The following is a 17,359-nucleotide window of genomic DNA, read 5'->3' as shown; positions in this document are numbered from 1 at the left end:
TGTGTGTGTGTGTGTGTGTAGATATATATATCTACACACACACACATATATATATACATATATATATATATAGTATGTGTGTAAGTTTTTTTTTTTTTTTCACTTCTTTTATCCATTTATCTCTATGTGAACACTTAGGCTGTTTCCATACCTTGGCTGTCCTAAATAATGCTGCAATGAACATGGGATACAGATATCTCTTTGAGATACCTTTAGATATATACCCAGAAGTGAGATTGCTAGATTATATGTACTTCTATTTTTAATTTTTTCAGAATCCTCCATACTGTTTTCCATAGTGTCTTCACCAGTTTATATTCCCACAAAAAGTGCATAACTGTTCTCTTTCTTCCACACCCTCTTCTGTAATTGTTGTTTCTTGTCATGTTGATATTAACTCTTCTAAGAAGTATAGAGTAATATCTTATTATCATTTTGAGTTGCATTTCCCTGATATTATGGATGTTGAACATCTTTTCATGTATTTTTAGACTATTTGTATGTCTCCTTTGGAAAAATTCTATTTTGGTTCTTAGCCCATTTTTAGTGAGATTTATTCCTTGTTGAGTTTCTTATATACCTTCCATATTAATCTGTTATCAGATATACGGTTTGCACCTATTTTCTTCCATTCCATTTGTTGCCTTTACCTTTTATTAATTATTTCTTTTGCTATGCAGAAGTTTTTTTAGTCTGATATAGTCTCACTTGTTTAATTTTGCTTTTGTTGCTTATGCTTTTGGTATCACATCCAAAAAATATTTTTGCCAAGACCAATCTTAAGGAATTTTTCCCCTAGGTTTTCTTCCAGAGTTTTATATTCTAAGGGATGGACATTGAAGTCTTTTAACCATTTTGAGTTAATTTTTGTGAATAATATAAGGAATCAGTTTTATTATTTTGCATGTTATTTTCAGTTTTCCAGTTTATTGAAGAGATTATGTCCCTTATTGAATATATTTAACTTCTTGGTCAAATATTAGTTGACCGTATATGTGTATGTTTATTTCTGGGCTCTCATTCTGCTCCATTTGTCTACCTATTTTAATGCCAGTACTATACTGTTTTGATTACTATAGATTTATAATATAGTTTGAAATCAGAAATTGTGAAGCCTCCACTTTTGTTCTTCCTCAAGAGTGCTTTGGCTATATAGGGTCTGATGGCAGTGCACAGATCTGCCCCAAGGGCCAGCTTGAGGGCTGGCCTTAGGGTGAGGTTCAGTCTTCTGGTATGGTCACAGGGCAATGTTCATAGTATCACTGAGGTTTAGGTTTTTCACTAGGACCATGCTCTCCAGCAACTCCCTGGGGATTCCATGTGGCCTGGTTTCTTCCTGTGCTCCTACCTGGCACAGCCAGGTGTCCTAAATCCATGTGCCTTCAGAACTAGGGTTTGGGCCCTGTCGGTGCCACAGCTAGGGCTAGGGTTGAGGTTATGGACAGGGAGTCCACAGTCCAGGGGCCTATCTGATGGCACCACCCAGAACTCCCTGGGGGGTGGTTGAGGGTGAGCATTAGGGTGAGGCTTAGGGTTCATGTTTGGGTTCAGTGATTAGGCACATGATGGGGCTGAAGATCAGGTTTTACCTAGAATCGTGCTCTCCAATGGGATCCCAGTGGTTGTGCCTGGCATGGTTTCCTCCTGTATTCTTGGCTGATTTGTCAAGGATGAGTCTATGTCCCAAATCCCATCTTTGCTGAGACTTGGCATTCAGGCCCAGGGAAGGACAAAACCAAAGCCCTGCCTATGCTTAGGGTGAGGATCCAGTGGACAGTATGCACCTATCATTTATATCTGGACTGATCTTTGTTTTTTTTTCTCCCTCCTGCTAAATATGGTCTTAGTTTGATTTTCTTTTCTCTTCTTTTCTTTTCTTTTTTTTTTTTTTTTAGTTCCTTGATATATAAAAGTAAGTTTTTTTATTTGACATCTTTGTTTTTGCTTAAAGCTGGTATTGGTCACTATAAACTTCCCTCTTAGAATCAGGTTTGCTACATCCCATAGGTTTTGGTACCTTATGTTTTCATTTTTATTTGTTCCAAGAATTGCTTTTATGTCTCTTGGGTCTCTTCTTTGACCAACTGGTTGTTCACGAGTGTGGGGTTAAGTTTCCACATATTTACAAATTTTCCCATTTTTTTTTCCTGTTGCTGATTTGTAGGTTCATACCATTGTGGTTAGAAAAAGAATTGGATGACTTTAATCTTCTTGAATTTGTTAAGACTTGTTTTGTGACCTAACATGTGATCTATCCTGGAAAATGTTCCCTGTGCACTTCAGAAGAATATGTATGTTTGCTGCTGTTGGATGGAGTGTTTTGAATATGTCTGTTAGGTCCATTTGATCATTGATATAGTTCAAGTCCAACATTTCCTTATGGATTCTCCATCTGAATCACCTCCCCATTGTTGCAGATGGGGTATTGAATTTGTACTATTGTCTATTTCTCTCCTCAGATTTTTTGGTAATTGCTTAATATATTTAGATGCTCCCATGTTGGGTGCACTTATATTTATAATTATTATATCCTCTTGACGAATCAACTCCTTTGACATTACATACTGACCTTTGTCTCTCATTACTGTTTTTGACTTGAAATCTTTTTGTCTGACATAAATATATCTAACCTTGTTATCTTTTGGTTTTCACTTCCATGGAATTTCTCTTTCTATCCCCTCACTTTGAGCCTATGTATGTCTTGAAAGCTGAATATCCTATAGGCAGCATAAGTTAGATCTCCTTTTTAATCTATTCAGCCACTGTATGTCTTTAATTGGAGAAGTTATTCTATTTACATTTAAAGTAATTGTTGATAAGTATGTACTTACTAATGCCATCCTATTCATTGTTTTCTGGCTATCTTATAATCCTCTTATTCCTTTCTTTCTCTCTTGCCGTCTTCCTTTGTAAGTTGATAACTTTCCATTGTAGTATTCTTTTATCCCCTTCTCTTTATCTTTTGCATATCTATAGTAAACTTTATTTCCATAGGACAGTAGCTTTTTGCCTCACAGTTACCATAAGGATTAAATAAAATATCTTACAGCTGTGACAGTCTATTTTACATTAACTTCTCTGCATTAAAAATGTTATTTTTATTCTTTCTCTTTTATTTAATTTTTTATAGTTCTGATATCATAATTTACCTTTTATTTTTTGTGCCCATTAACAAATTATTGTAACTATAATTATTTTTAATACTTTTTTCCTTTAACTTTTATACTAAAGTGGTTAACACTCCATCATATTATATTTTTTAAATATTCTGAATTTGACTATATATTTACCTTTATCAGTGTGTTGTATATTTCCCTGTTTTTGTGTTACTGACTAACTTCCTTTTGTTTCAACCTGAAATCCTTTTGGCATTTCTTTCAAAGTGAGTCTAGTGGTGATGAACTCTCTCAGCTTTTGTTTGTTTGGGAAAGTCTTTAGCTTGCCTTTATTTCTGTAGGACAACTTGCAAGGTAAAGTATTTTTGGTTGACAGATTTTTTTTTTCCCTTCAGGACTTTGGATATCTCACTCCACTCTCTCTTGGTCTGCAAGGTTTCTGCCAAGAATTATGCTGATAGCTTCGTTGGGGTTCCCTTGTATGAGAACAATTTTCTTTTCTTTTTCTGCTATTAATGTTCTGTCTCTTTTATTTTAGTCAGTTATATTACAATATATTTTGGAGAAATTGTTTTAGATTGAAATGTTGGGGTTACCTATCAGCTTCATGATCTTAGGTGTCCAGACCTTTCCCCAGATTTGGGAAGTCTCAGTCAGCCATTATCTATCTAATTAAAATTTTTATCTGAGTCTCTTTTCCTTCTGGGACTCCAGTAATTAAATTGTTTCTATTAATAATATTCTATAGATCACATAGATTTTCTTCACTCTTTTTTCTTCTTCTTCTTTTATTCTTTTTTTTTACTGAATAATTTCAAAGGTCCTGTTCTCCTATTTTAGATTCTTTCTTCTGATTTATCAAGTCTGCTGTTGATGCTTTCTATTGCATTTTTTTCCCCACCTAATTAATTGTATTCTTCAGCTCCAGCATTTCTGTTTGGTTCTGTGTGTGTGTGTGTGTGATTTCTTTTTCTGTGTCAAATTTCTGATTTTTTGTGTGTCTTGTTTTCCTAATTGTATTATATTGTCTTTCTGTGTTTTAATTTTTGTAGTTCAGTGAGTTTCCTTAAAATGGCTATTTTGAATTCTTCATTGGGTAAATCACAGATCTCTGTGTTTGGGGTTGGTTATTGGAAAATTATCATGATCTTTGTTGGGGTCCTGTTTCCTTATTTTTTAATATTCCTTTAAGTCTTGCATTGCTGCCTTTGCATTTGAAGTAGCAGTCACTCCCTCCAGTCTTTACATACTGACTTTGGGAGATAAATACCTTCCATCAGAACTGCTAGGGATTCTGAGTCTTTCTCACACTTTTTCCATGAGTGTGCCCGCTCCCTCTTGTGACATAATATTTAAACTTGTATGCCTTTTCTCAATCCCAAAAAACCATAGTGGGTGCTGACAGCCTCTCTTTTGCTTTCCCTAGTGCTTTGCTAAGTGCTCAAGCTTGTAGTTTCTCCCAGGCCTATGGATTTGGGTGAGCTTTCTGTGTGTACTCATTAGCCATCTGCTGAAGCTTGCTCTCACCACCCCTGAGAAAGCACACTGAGAAAGTTCCACTTCCTCCCCCAGGGGAGGAAGTGGTACACAGAGCACTGGAAGTGCCTGCAGGCCAGTTAGGGTGGTCCATAGGTGAGATTTCTCCAGCAACTTGTTGGAAGACATCCTGATGGAGTCCATGAGACTGCTGGGAGGATCTGCGTCCCTTTATTATGTTCCATTCCAAGCCCTTGTTGCTATTCTCTCAGTGCTCACCACCCTCTAGGCATGCAGGTCAGGACTCAGCACTCTGTGTGAGAGGAGGGAAAATGGGCCTCATTAGCAGCATCCCACACAGCTAGGGAAACCAAACACTCATTCACACTTTCTCACTTACCTCTGTGGGAGAAATCACAGACCAAGAACATCTCTCTTATCACTGAGCTGTGCTACTTTGTGGGATGGGTGATATGGCTAAAGTCAAACTATTACTCTTCATTGTGTCCAGTCTTAGTTTTTTTCTTTTTCTTTTCTCTAGCAATGTGCTTTAACATCTCCATTGACTCTTGGGCTTCCACGAAGGTGCTCTCATCTGTGGGTAAATGTCTAAGTCAGTGTTCTTCAGAGTTCAGTGTTCTTCAGAGACTCCCAGTAGTGACCCACATGGCTGGAGCTGCTTCATGAGCCATTTTGTGGTCCACAGCTGGGATTGAGTTCTTTATGTCTATCACCCAACACACAGTAGGTGTGACTTTTCATGAGTTGCTTGACATATTGTGCTAACAACAGAACCAGTGACAAGTGAGGCTGTAGATGAGTTCTCAGGTAAACAGAGCTGTTTTTAGGTTCATTGAGTCAGTCGCCTTAGTAAAAGTCTGTTTTCTTAAAATGGCTGTTTTCATTCTTGAATAGCATCAGGATTTCATAGTCTCCTACCTGGATCCCACAGCTCCCACAAAGGTGCAAATATGGATGGATGCCAAATTAGTGTTATTGAGGAGGAATACGTTCAAAGGACATCTTATTTGGCCATCTTGTTGATGTCACTCTCCCTTAATTTTTCATTTCTGAAATAACAGATTACCACAAATTTAATGGCTTAAAACAGAGCATTCAAAATTCAACAGTTTCTGTGAGTAAAAAGCATGGATTTGGCTTAGCTTGGTCCTCTGTTTAAGCTCTCATAAGACTGCAGTTGGGGCATTGGCTGAACTTCATTCTCATTTGGAGGCTTGCCTAAGGAAGAATCTACTTCTATACTCATTAGGTTGTTCACAGAGTTTATTATTTGTAGCTGTAGAGCTAATGGTAGTTCACTTCTTCAAGACCAGAAGGAGAATCTCTTTTCATGAAAGTCCCAGTCCTTCTTTAAAGGGTTTTCACCTGACTGAACCAGGTCCAATGATAATTTCTCTTTGGATTAGCTTGAAATCAACAGATCTCAAAATCCATTCACCTTTGCTCTATAAAGTAACCTGATCAAAGAAATTACAGTTTACATTCTATCGGTTAAAACAAAATCACAGGTTCTCACACTCAAGATGAGAGAATTGTACCAGTGTGTTATTAATATAGGGTCATTTTATGGTGCATCTCCCAGTTTTAATAATTAAGATAATGTGGTAATTGTGCTGGAATTGACATGTAAAACAGATCCATACATATATGGGTATGTGAATAAAATAGATCCATACTTATATGGCATTGTGGATGACTGAGGGTGACAATGAATGATGCTGTGACAGCCAATCTTGGACTTTAAGAAATTTAATTTGAAGAAGAATCAACTACATATAAAAATAAAAACAAAACTTATAGACAAAAACAATATAATACCTTTGTGATCTCTGGATAAGAAACAGATTCTCAACAGCACTAACAATAACATAAAAGTTTGATAGATTTAATTCCTTAAAATGAAGAATTTAATTCATGAACACATGTCATAAACAAAAGAAAAAGATAAGTCTTCCAAGGCAAAACTTTTTTTTTTTTTTCTTAATTGAATATTGCTTTCTAATAACCAGGTCTTGGCCGGCTTTTGAAGGGTACTAACTTAGGATATTTTGAAAGGAGACCAAGGAGATACCTGTGTGAAGGAGTGAGAAGACATGACCATCAGAAGGGGAGCAAATCTGGAGAAATAGCAATGATGTTTAAGAGAGATTCAATGATGATTCACAGACCTGTACCCCTGGGGCAAGTAATACGTTATAGATTAATAAAAAATAATTTAAAAATGAGAAATTAAAAGGAAGTTTTTGGTGCATAAGGTGTAATTAATAAACAAGGTTATCGATAGCATGGAGTAAATAATTATTTATAATCATTCTTTCTGGAAAAAAAATGCTGGAGTACAGAAGATGTGGCTGGCTAGTCTTTAGCTTTGAGAGAACTCTGAATCTTACTAATCTTTGTACTCCCAACTTCATGAAACACAGTATTAGCTTAATAAATTTGTATTTCATAAATATGTGCCATTGTGCTAAAAAGTAGTACTACACATGCTCTTCCAAAAAGCTTACATTGGCTCAGGAAACACACACATACACACACACAAATGAACAATTGGCAAAGAGCGACTTGTTCTTATAGTTCCACTAAGCCCAAGGTCATTTTTTTTTTTTTACTTTGATGGATCAAAGAGAAGCTTTTCAATCCCTCCCCAATTTTTTCTTTTCCATTTTCCCCCAGGGAAGTGGGCATCAGGCACATTCCAGGGTGGACTCTGGAGAACCTCTGTGGATTCTAGATCCCTATTATCTGGCCCAAAAAACTATGTCCCTTTGGTTTGGAAAGAACTTATAACAGAAAATGAAAACCATTCTGGTCCAATTCATGAACTGCATTAGGAAAGCTGCACATGGATAAGAGTGCATGGCTTAAACATAACATAGAGGGGGAATAATCCTCCAAGGAATACAAAGCAGGAGCTGAGACTTCACACCCAAGTTGGAGCAGACTGGGTCCATGGGGGTGTGTGAGTGTCTGAGTGTGTGAATGTATGTGTGTGCGTATATATACCCTTACAGAAGGGGAGCAGATAGAAATAACTACATTATTTTTCAGTCAAGAGCCCTAAACCTAATGGCAGATATAACTTGGGCATATACTTGGTCTGTCTGAAGAACTTTCATGTTTAGAGATAAAGGGAAGAACTTTTGCATCCTCTGAGGGTTTTTATCTCCTCTCCTCAGGCCTACACAAACAAATTATGCATATACAGAAACATGTGATGCGTCTGGAAATTAGAACCCCATGGCCTCTTCCTTCCAATTTAGGATGAGAGGCACATTGACTATGTGTTGTTCTTATGTGGGGCAATGGTCTAGAACCCACGACTCCTCCCTCTCTGGAACTGCTTCTTGTAGTGTGTCCCAAAACCTCACCAAGAACTAACTGAGTTATAGTATCAGGCCCCAGAATGTGACCCTGACAGTCCATCTGTCTTTCATACTTGATAATGGGACATTCAACAGATCTCTGGGTTAGCAAAGATGTATGCTGAGCACAGGTATAGTGTCCACTCACTTCTGGTTGGGGAGAAGCAGATAGATTTACTAAAATGAATTGTGTGTCTGCTCTGAAATTGTCCCTTCTATCTTTCTCAGAAAACTACAGTGGTAGCTGAAGAAATTATTCAACTCTGGATATTCCATCGAGGCTGCGTTCATAATTGATTTATTATGTTTTATCTTTCTATGTTTGTTTTCTGCTTGGCTTTTAATTGAATTTTTTGTAAAAATTAATAGACATTTAAGTATCACACATAATTCAATAATATTTCCCCAGGAAATGATGTAACTTGGCATTCATATTAGAAAAATATCTTTGAGTCTTTTGATTGCTTCAGGTTAATCATTTTTATTTCTTTGCAGTGAAATGTTAATTTGCTTTGAATTTTAAGTGTTTCTTGGAAAATGATCTCAGTATTGATGTTTCTATCAACCATCCTGAATACTGCTACAAGAGAACACCACAAAAAACTCTAATAATTAAAAGCCAGTTTTCATATGGACTCAATAGAGTCTCCTTGTCAATCTTCTTAAGTAAAGACAGGACTTTCATTATCATCTTTTCATTAAACAAACACTAATCAATTGCTTATCACTAAATAACACTGGTAAACAAGAGAGAGATATTCTATAACCCAACCATTTTATTGGTCTGAAAAATATATTAGCAATTATAGGAATGAATTAATAAGAGTTGTTGAGAGGGGCATAGTGAGGACTTCTTGGTAAACTAAATGATTTCTAAGCTGAGATTCAAAATGAATGGAACTACTGGGATGCAGGGGGAAAGAAAAGAGCACCTAGGCAGATAAAAAGAGATTTATTGGCCCAGGGGGAAAGGTCTTGGTATATCTGAGGACCTGGGGAGACTCTGATGTCCAGAGTGCAAAGACTTCCTTTACAAGGGGCACAGGGCATTGCATGCAGAATGGGCGAAGGGCATTGCATGCAGAATGATATAGACCATACTAAATTCATGACAATTATACAAGAGTAGCAAGATGTTGGGAAGGATTATAAGGAGAGATATGTTGGATATTTGTGTTTTAGAATGATCTTTTGGATGATAGGACATAGAATTGTCTGGAGTGGGAAAGGGTTAGTTGTTAGGAGACAGATGGGAGCTATAATAGAATCTGGCACTTGTGGGGAAAGGAATTGAGAACAATGCAGGAAATGAGGAAGGGAAAAGGAGGAGTCACGGGTAGCTTCTGTATTTCTGCCTTGCCTAGTGAGAAGGACTTGACTTTGGTGAGAGAAGAGCAGGCATTGGTGTGGGGGAAGATGACAGTTCAGATCTGGACATGGTAATTTCAGGTGCCAAAATGCTGAATCCACAATGATGAAGAGTGAAGGTCAAGTGGAGGTGGGGGACAAACGTGTACTCAACAGGATGATGTCAACTTTTATGGTGTGGCTTTGTTTTAGTGGGAGGAAGCAGAATGTCATAAAATGATTTCTTGTGTTTGTTTTCTGGGTTGGCACAGTGTAACTGCTGGAGTCATGAAAGGATGAGATCAACATAAAAATATCAAATAAAACATAAAATACAAGGTTGATATGCTAAAATAATGCTATAAAATAGAAATATAAGATTGTTACATAAATTTATGTATGAAAGTTTATGTTTAGCTCTGTTACTATTAAAAAAACAAAATGACTATGGATCTGCTTGAGGGTAGATTATGTTTCCCTTTATTTTAAACATGAAACATATAGATGGACTCAAGCAATAATAGCTCATTGAGAAATGGTCTATCACAGAATAGATGTGCATGTCTGTCTCCTCTATCAATTAATATGTTTGTTTGTCTTTTTCCAGTGACCAGTAAAATGTCTTGCACAGCCATGGACAAAATAAATTTTATAAAAATTAAGTTTAAGAACACCAGCATTTTGACCTTTTTTCACAATTTGATCTTATTTTAGTTGTATATTTTTATTCAAGTCATACATTTAACAAAATTATTTCCCTGAAATATTTTTTAATCAAAGAAAGTTGTTTTACTTTTGATAATATTTTATTACAGGTGATTATGTTGTCATGACCATATATTTTGAGTTGAGTAGAAGAATGGGATACTTCACTATTCAAACATACATTCCCTGTATATTGACTGTGGTTTTATCCTGGGTGTCATTTTGGATAAAAAAAGACGCTACACCAGCAAGAACAGCATTAGGTGAGTTTCAAAAACAAAAGCAAAAACAAGTGTCGCCCGTCATTTTGTATAATACTGATACAGAAGTATTCATAAAAATTCTTCCAGTGTAAGAGATTTAGTCCAAATGTAATTGATCTAATTTGAAGGCTATTTAAACTGTGCATAGATTGTTTCAAGTAGTCAAGTTAGACTCTTTCTGACAATAGAGTTCCAAGTGTGCCACTTAAAATAAGCTGGGTTAGAGATTAAGAACAAATCAATTGCATCATCTGATACTATGCTCTAAGGATGAAGTCATCATAAAAATATAGTCACATCCTGGGAATCTGCCACACTGAGAAGTCTCATTACATTAGTGTAGAGGGACACAGCTTTTCATACACTTTTCAGGACTAAAGACATAATATCAGTAAAATAGTCTTTCAGTAACAAAAGTTCTGATTGCCTATAGCAACTTTACCATCAAAAAAGAAAGTGATCATTCTTTTCAGCTACAATCTACACACTAAAGCTCAAAGTCTTTTCATGAATTATCCTCTGATGCCCAAAGTCCTCCTAATAAAACACTAAATTCCAGGGGTTTTAGAATTATGTAACATTTTTATACCAATCTTTCTTTATGATAGGAGTATTACTTAACTTTCAATATTTTTATGTTTGAAAACAGATAATGTGTAAGAGTGATATAAAAGTTGTTTTTGCTTAAACATGTTTTTCAGAAAAGAGGGCATTCTCTCAATTTTAAAATCTTTGCAAAGTGTCTCATATTTTTTCCCTGTATTTGTTACTTTATTCTTTGTTTGTTCAACCAACATAGTACTTTTTGAGCAAGATAAACTAGCCTGTAATACCTCCACCAGTGTTAGTTTTGCATGCTTATAGAAAATACATAATAGAATTGATAAAGAATTCAGCAAAGTCACAACATAAATTTAGTAACTATTTTTGAGGTTATGAACTCACAATTGGTCAGGTGCCATAGCAAGCATGACTTGAAAAATCAGCTTGCAAACAATATAATATGTAGTAAGGGTTGCACAATGTGAAGCTATGAAAGTCCTGTCAAAGAGTCACCATGGTGGCATTAAGGAGATAGAGATACTAGAAATACATAATGCTGGAAGATAATGGATTTACAGTCCAGAAGAGTAGAGAAAAGTCATTAACATCAGAATATTTGGTTAAGACACTAGAAAAGGCTATGCCTGAGACTGAAAGGGTACTCTAGAACCCCTCTAAATAAAGCTTAAACCAAACCATAACAAGATCAAGGAGAACCATCAGTAGATTAACTGCCATAAGAAAGCATTTAATGTGGCTTTAAAAAGGATGATACATTTCATAATCTTTGTATCATCCACAATATTGAGTATGCAATAAAAATTATTCGGTATTCTTAGAAGCAGGAAAATGTGACCCATGATAAAGACAAAAAATAGTCAATATAAAAAGAAAAAGCTGGTGTTGAATCAGCAGACATGAGTTTAAAGCAACTTATTATAACAATGGTAAAGTTCTTACAGGAAAATATAATGTCAAAGAATGAACAGATAGATAATCACAGCAGGAAAAGTATATTAAAAAGTAAACTCTAGAATGAAATGTATAATAATTAAATTGAAAAATTCACTAACTGAGCTTACTCGTAGCCTGAAGATGGCAGAAAAAAAGATCATGCATAATTGAAGACCATCATATTAAATTTATCTAATCTGAAGAAGAGAGGGATGAAAAGATTTTAAAAGATGTACAAAACCTTAATGATCATTAAATGGACAATATGAAGAAGTATAACTATAACTTGGGTTCTAAAATGAGAAGAGAAAATGAATAAGATATATATTTTTTTAAATAAATGAGGTTAAACCCAGACATTGCCAAATGTTGTCCATGATCCTCACTCCACATTGAGTCTCGCTACATTGTGAGGTAGATATAGATGGGTAACAGACGTGCATCACATTGGATTTGCTTTTACTATGTAATGGGGATAATAATAACATGAGCATTGGAGAGGAGGAGCAAGATGGTAGAGGATTAGGAGACCTAAATTTCATCTGGTCCCAGGAATTCAGCTAGATAGTTATCACACCATTCTGAACATCTACAAGCTAAACAGGAGATCAAAGAGAAGAATAGCAACAATTCTAGGAACAGAAAAGCTAACACTTTCTGGAATGTAGGACATGCAAAGAGGTGAGTCTGAGGTGATATACAAGAAGATAGGCCACAGGGGGAGGGGCTGGATCCCAGAAAATAGTAGAGCATCAGAGCATAAAATTGGAACTTTTAGAAGTCTGCTCCATGGAGGGACATCACTCCAGAGGCTAAGTGGGGGCTGGAGCCCTCACTGGGATGTGTGTGGTCTCAGGACCCACAGGGTCACAGAAAGACCAGAGATGCCTGAGTGTGGCATAGCTCCCAGGTATTGGAGCAGGGAAGCCAGCTGCAGTGATGGAGCCAAGGAGGAGGCTCTCAGCTCAGGATTACCTTAAACTGTTATCTGAGGCACTGTCAGGCCACTACTCTTCAAGAAGGGAATCCACAACTGGCAGATCCGGGGAGACCTCCCCTTCCTCCCCAAGGAAGAGTGGTACAAGAGCATGCCACAGGAATCTGCTGGGTTTGGAGACTCCAAATGGGCCTGGCCATGTGCCAGAGATAGGAAGGCTCAGTCACAGTCTGGGTGAACTTGGAGTATGGCTGGAAACCAGGGGAACAGGAGGGTTTGATTGCTTTTCTCTGAGGGCTCACTGAAGTGGGGGGGGGGGGGCAAGCTCTCAGCTCCTCCAGGCTGGAGATTGGGAGGCCACCATCTTCATTCCTGCCCTCCATAGCTGTACAGAAAGGGTTCAGAGAACAAAAGTTACTGAGAGCAAAACTGAGCAAATTTCTGAACCTGGCCCCTGTCAAGGGTGGTGCAATTCTGCCTTGGGCAAAGACATTTGAGAATCACTACAAATCCCCCAGAAGATCAGCAAGAACATCCAGCCAAGATCAAGTTTACTGATCAATGAGAATTGCAAAACTCCAGATCTAGGGGAATATAGCACATTAGAATTCATTGCTTCCCCTCCCACCATGATTCTTTAATTTTTCGAAGTTAAATTTTTTAAATTTTATTTTTTCTTATTCTATTTTTTTTATTTTACCTCTTTCCTGTTTTAACATATTTTAACTATTTCATCTTATCAATACCTTTTAAAAATCTTTTTTTAATTTTCATTTTTTATAGTCATATTCTATCCCTTCATTGTATTTAACCTTATTTTTTGTATACATATAAGCTTTCCTTTCTTTAAAATTTGGGATACAGTTTCTTCTAACAGACCAAATATACCCTAAGTCTAGCATATGACTTTGTTCTAGTCTCAGCCTGATCATGTTCCCTTCTTTTTCTTTCTTTTTTTCAACCAACTTCTTATTTGCCAATTCCTTTTTAAAAATCTTTTTTAATTCTCATCCTTGAAGTCATCCCATCCCTTAATCATGTTTACTCTTGCATATATATATATGTGTGTGTAAGTTTTTCTTTCTTTAAAATTTTGGGAGGCAGTTTCCTCTAATAGACCAAAATACAGCCAAAATCAAGTGTGTGGCTCTGTTCTATTTATCAGCCTAACCATATATTTTATTCTTCTTTCTTCTCCCCCTGATTTTGAGTCTCTTCTGATTTGGTTATTGCATGTTTTTCTGGTGTTGTTACTCTTTTAGCATTTTGTTCTCTCACCTGTCTATTCTTCTCTGGACAAAATGGAAAGGTGGAAAAACTCACCTCAAAAAAAAAAAAAAAAAAAAAAAAAAAGAACAAGAGGTAGTACCAGCTGCTGGGGACCTAATCAATATGGACATTAGTAAGATGTCAGAACTAGAGTTCAGAATGAAAATTATAAAGATGCTAACTGGCCTTAAAAAAAAACACATAAGATAATAGACTATCCCTTTCTGGAGAAGTAAAATCTCTTTCTGGAGAAATAAAGAACTTAAATCTAACCAACTTGAAATTTAAAAAAAGGTATTAAAAAGGTGCAATCAAAAGTGGAGGGTCTTACTGCTAGGACAAATGAGGCAAAAGAGAGAATTAGTGATATAGAAGACCAAATGGTGGAGAATAAAGAAGCTGAGAAAAAGAGAGATCAACAACTACTGGATCACAAGGGGAGAATTCAAGAGATAAGTGATAACATAAGACAAAACAATGTTAGAATAATTAGGATCCCAGAAGAAGAAGAGAGAGAGGGGCAGAAGGTATATTGGAACAAATTATAGCAAAGAACTTCTCTAATTTGGGGCAGGAAACAGGCATCCAAATCCAGGACGCACAGAGAATCACCTCCAAAATCAATAAAAATAAGTCAACATCCTGTTATCTAATAATAAAACTTACAAGTCTTGGAGACAAAGAGAAAATCCTGAAAGCAGCTTGGGACAGGAGGTCTGTAACCTATAATTGTAGAAATATTACATTGGCAGCAGACCTATCCAGAGACCTGGCAGGCTAGAAAAGACAGGCCTGATATATTCAGAGCACTAAATGAGAAAAATATGAAGCCAATAATACTATATCCAGCTAGCTGTCATTGAAAATAGAAGGAGAAATAAAAAGTTTCCAGGACAAACAAAAACTAAAAGAATTTGCAAATATCAAGCCAGCCCTACAGGAAATATTTTCCTCTAATCAAAGAGAGTACATAAAAGAAACGACCAGAGGGGAACAGAGAAAATATACAGTAAGAGTCAACTTAAAGATAATATAATGGCACTAAATTCATACCTTTCAATAGTTACCCTGAATGTAAATGGGCTAAATGCCCCAATCAAAAGACACAGGGTATCAGAATGGAGAAGAAGAAGAAGAAGAAGAAGAAGAAGGAGGAGGAGGAGGAGGAGGAGGGGGAGACCCATTGATATGCTGTCTGCAAGAAACTCATTTTAGAACAAAGACACCTCCAGATTTATAGTGAGGGGATGGAAAACAATTTACCATGCTAATGGACATCAAAAGAAAGCTGGGGTGGCAATCCTTATATCAGACAAATTAGATTTTCAGCCAAAGGCTATGATAAGAGATAAGGAAGGACACTATGTCATATTTAAAGGATCTGTCCAACAAGAATGTCTAACAATTTTAAATATCTATGCCCCTAATATAGGAGCAGCCAACTATATAAACCAATTAATAACAAAATCAAAGAAACACATCAAAATAATACAATGATAGTAGGGACTTTACACCCCCTCACTGCAATGGCCAGATCATATAAGCAAAAGATCAACAAGGAAATAAAGGCTTTAAATGACACACTGGACCAAATGGACATCACAGATATATTAAGAACATTCCATCCCAAAACAATAGAACACTCATTCTTCTCTAGTGCACAGGAAACATTCTCCAGAATAGATCACATCCTGGGTCACAAATCAGAATTCAACTGGTACCAAAAGATCGGGATCATTCCCTGCGTATTTTCAGACCACAATGTTTTGAAACTAGAATTCAACCACAAGATGAATATTAGAAAGAACTCAAATACATGGTGGTTAAAGAGCATCCTTCTAAAGAATGAATGAGTCAACCAGGCAATTAAATGAGAATTTTTAAAAATCATGGAAACAAATGAAAATGAAAACACAACTGTTCAAAATCTTTGGAATGCAACAAAGGTGGTCCTGAGAGGAAAGTATAGAGCATTACAAGCCATTCTCAAGAAACAAAAAAGGTCTCAAATACATGACAAGGATATTCACTCTCACCAGTGTTGTTCAACATAGTACTAGAAGTCCTAGCATCAGTAATCAGACAACAAAAAGAAATAAAAGGCATTCAAATTGGCAAATAAGAAGTCAAACACTCTCTCTTCACAGATGGCATGATACTTTATATGGAAAACCCAAGAGACTGCACCCCCAAACTACTAGAAATCATTCAGCAATTCAGTAATGTGACAGGATACAAAATCGACGTACAGAAATCAGTTGCTTTCTTATACACCAACAATGAAAATACAGAAAGGGAAGTTAGAGAATCGATTCCATGTACTATAGCACCAAGAACCATTAGATACCTGGGGAAAAACCCTAACCAAATAGGTGAAGGATCTGTACTCGAGGAACTACAGAACACTCATGAAACAAATTGAAGAAGACAGAAAAAGATGGAAAAACATTTCATGCTCATGGACTGGAAGAATAAACATTGTTAAAATGTCAATACTGCCTAGAGCAATCTATACTTTCAATGCCATCCTGATCAAAATTCCACCAGCATTTTTCAAAGAGCTGGAACAATCTTAAAATTTGCATGGAACCAGAAGAGACATCGAATTGCTAAGGAAATGTTGAAAAAGAAAAACAAAACTGGGGTCATCATGTTACCTGATTTCAAGCTTTACTGCAGCTGTGATCACCAAGACAGCATGATACTGGCACAAAAACAGACACATAGACCAGTGGAACAGAGTAGAGAGCCCAGATATGGACCCTCACTTCTATGGTCAAATAATCTTCAACAAAGGAGGAAAAAAATACACAGTGGAAAAAAGAGAGTCTCTTCAATAAATGGTGCTAGGAAAATTGGACAGCTATGTGTACAAGAATGCAACTCAACCATTCTCTTACATCATACACAAAGATAAACCCAAAATGGATAAAAGACCTCAATGTGTTGCAGGAATCTATCAAAATCCTAGAGGAAAACATAGGCAGTAACCTCTTTGACATTGGCCACAGCAACTTCTTTCAAGATATGTCTCCAAAGGTAAAGGAAACAAAAGCAAAAATGAACTTTTGGGACTTCATCAAGATCAAAACCTTCTGCACAGCAAAGGAAACAGTCAGCAAAACAAAGAGGCAACCCACAGAATGGGAGAAGGTATTCACAAGTGACACTACAGACAATGGACTGATATCCAAGATCTATAAAGAACTCCTCAAACTCAACACACACAAAACAGATAATCATGTCAAAAAATGGGCAGAAGACATGAACAGACACTTCTCCAATGAAGACATACCAATGGCTAGCAGACGTATGAAAAAAATGTTCATCATCATTAGCCATCAGAGAAAAATAAAATCAAAA

The 17,359-nt window shown here is 36.4% G+C and overlaps 1 protein-coding gene across 1 annotated transcript in view; it reads left to right on the top strand.

Moving 5' to 3' along the window:
• Window positions 1-17,359, top strand: part of LOC111161925 (gamma-aminobutyric acid type A receptor gamma3 subunit) — a 674,406-nt gene that overhangs the window by 646,229 nt on the left and 10,818 nt on the right. The window contains exon 7 of the mRNA XM_022525999.1: window positions 10,141-10,293. Within this exon, the coding sequence (XP_022381707.1) occupies window positions 10,141-10,293 (153 nt within the window). The remainder of the gene's footprint in view (window positions 1-10,140; window positions 10,294-17,359) is intronic.

Source organism: Enhydra lutris, unplaced genomic scaffold, assembly GCF_002288905.1.
Source record: "Enhydra lutris kenyoni isolate GAN:26980312 unplaced genomic scaffold, ASM228890v2 scaffoldscaffold87, whole genome shotgun sequence".
Lineage (NCBI taxonomy): Eukaryota > Metazoa > Chordata > Mammalia > Carnivora > Mustelidae > Enhydra > Enhydra lutris.
Note: the sequence above shows the minus strand (reverse complement) of the source record. Positions and strands in the feature narration are given on the sequence as shown.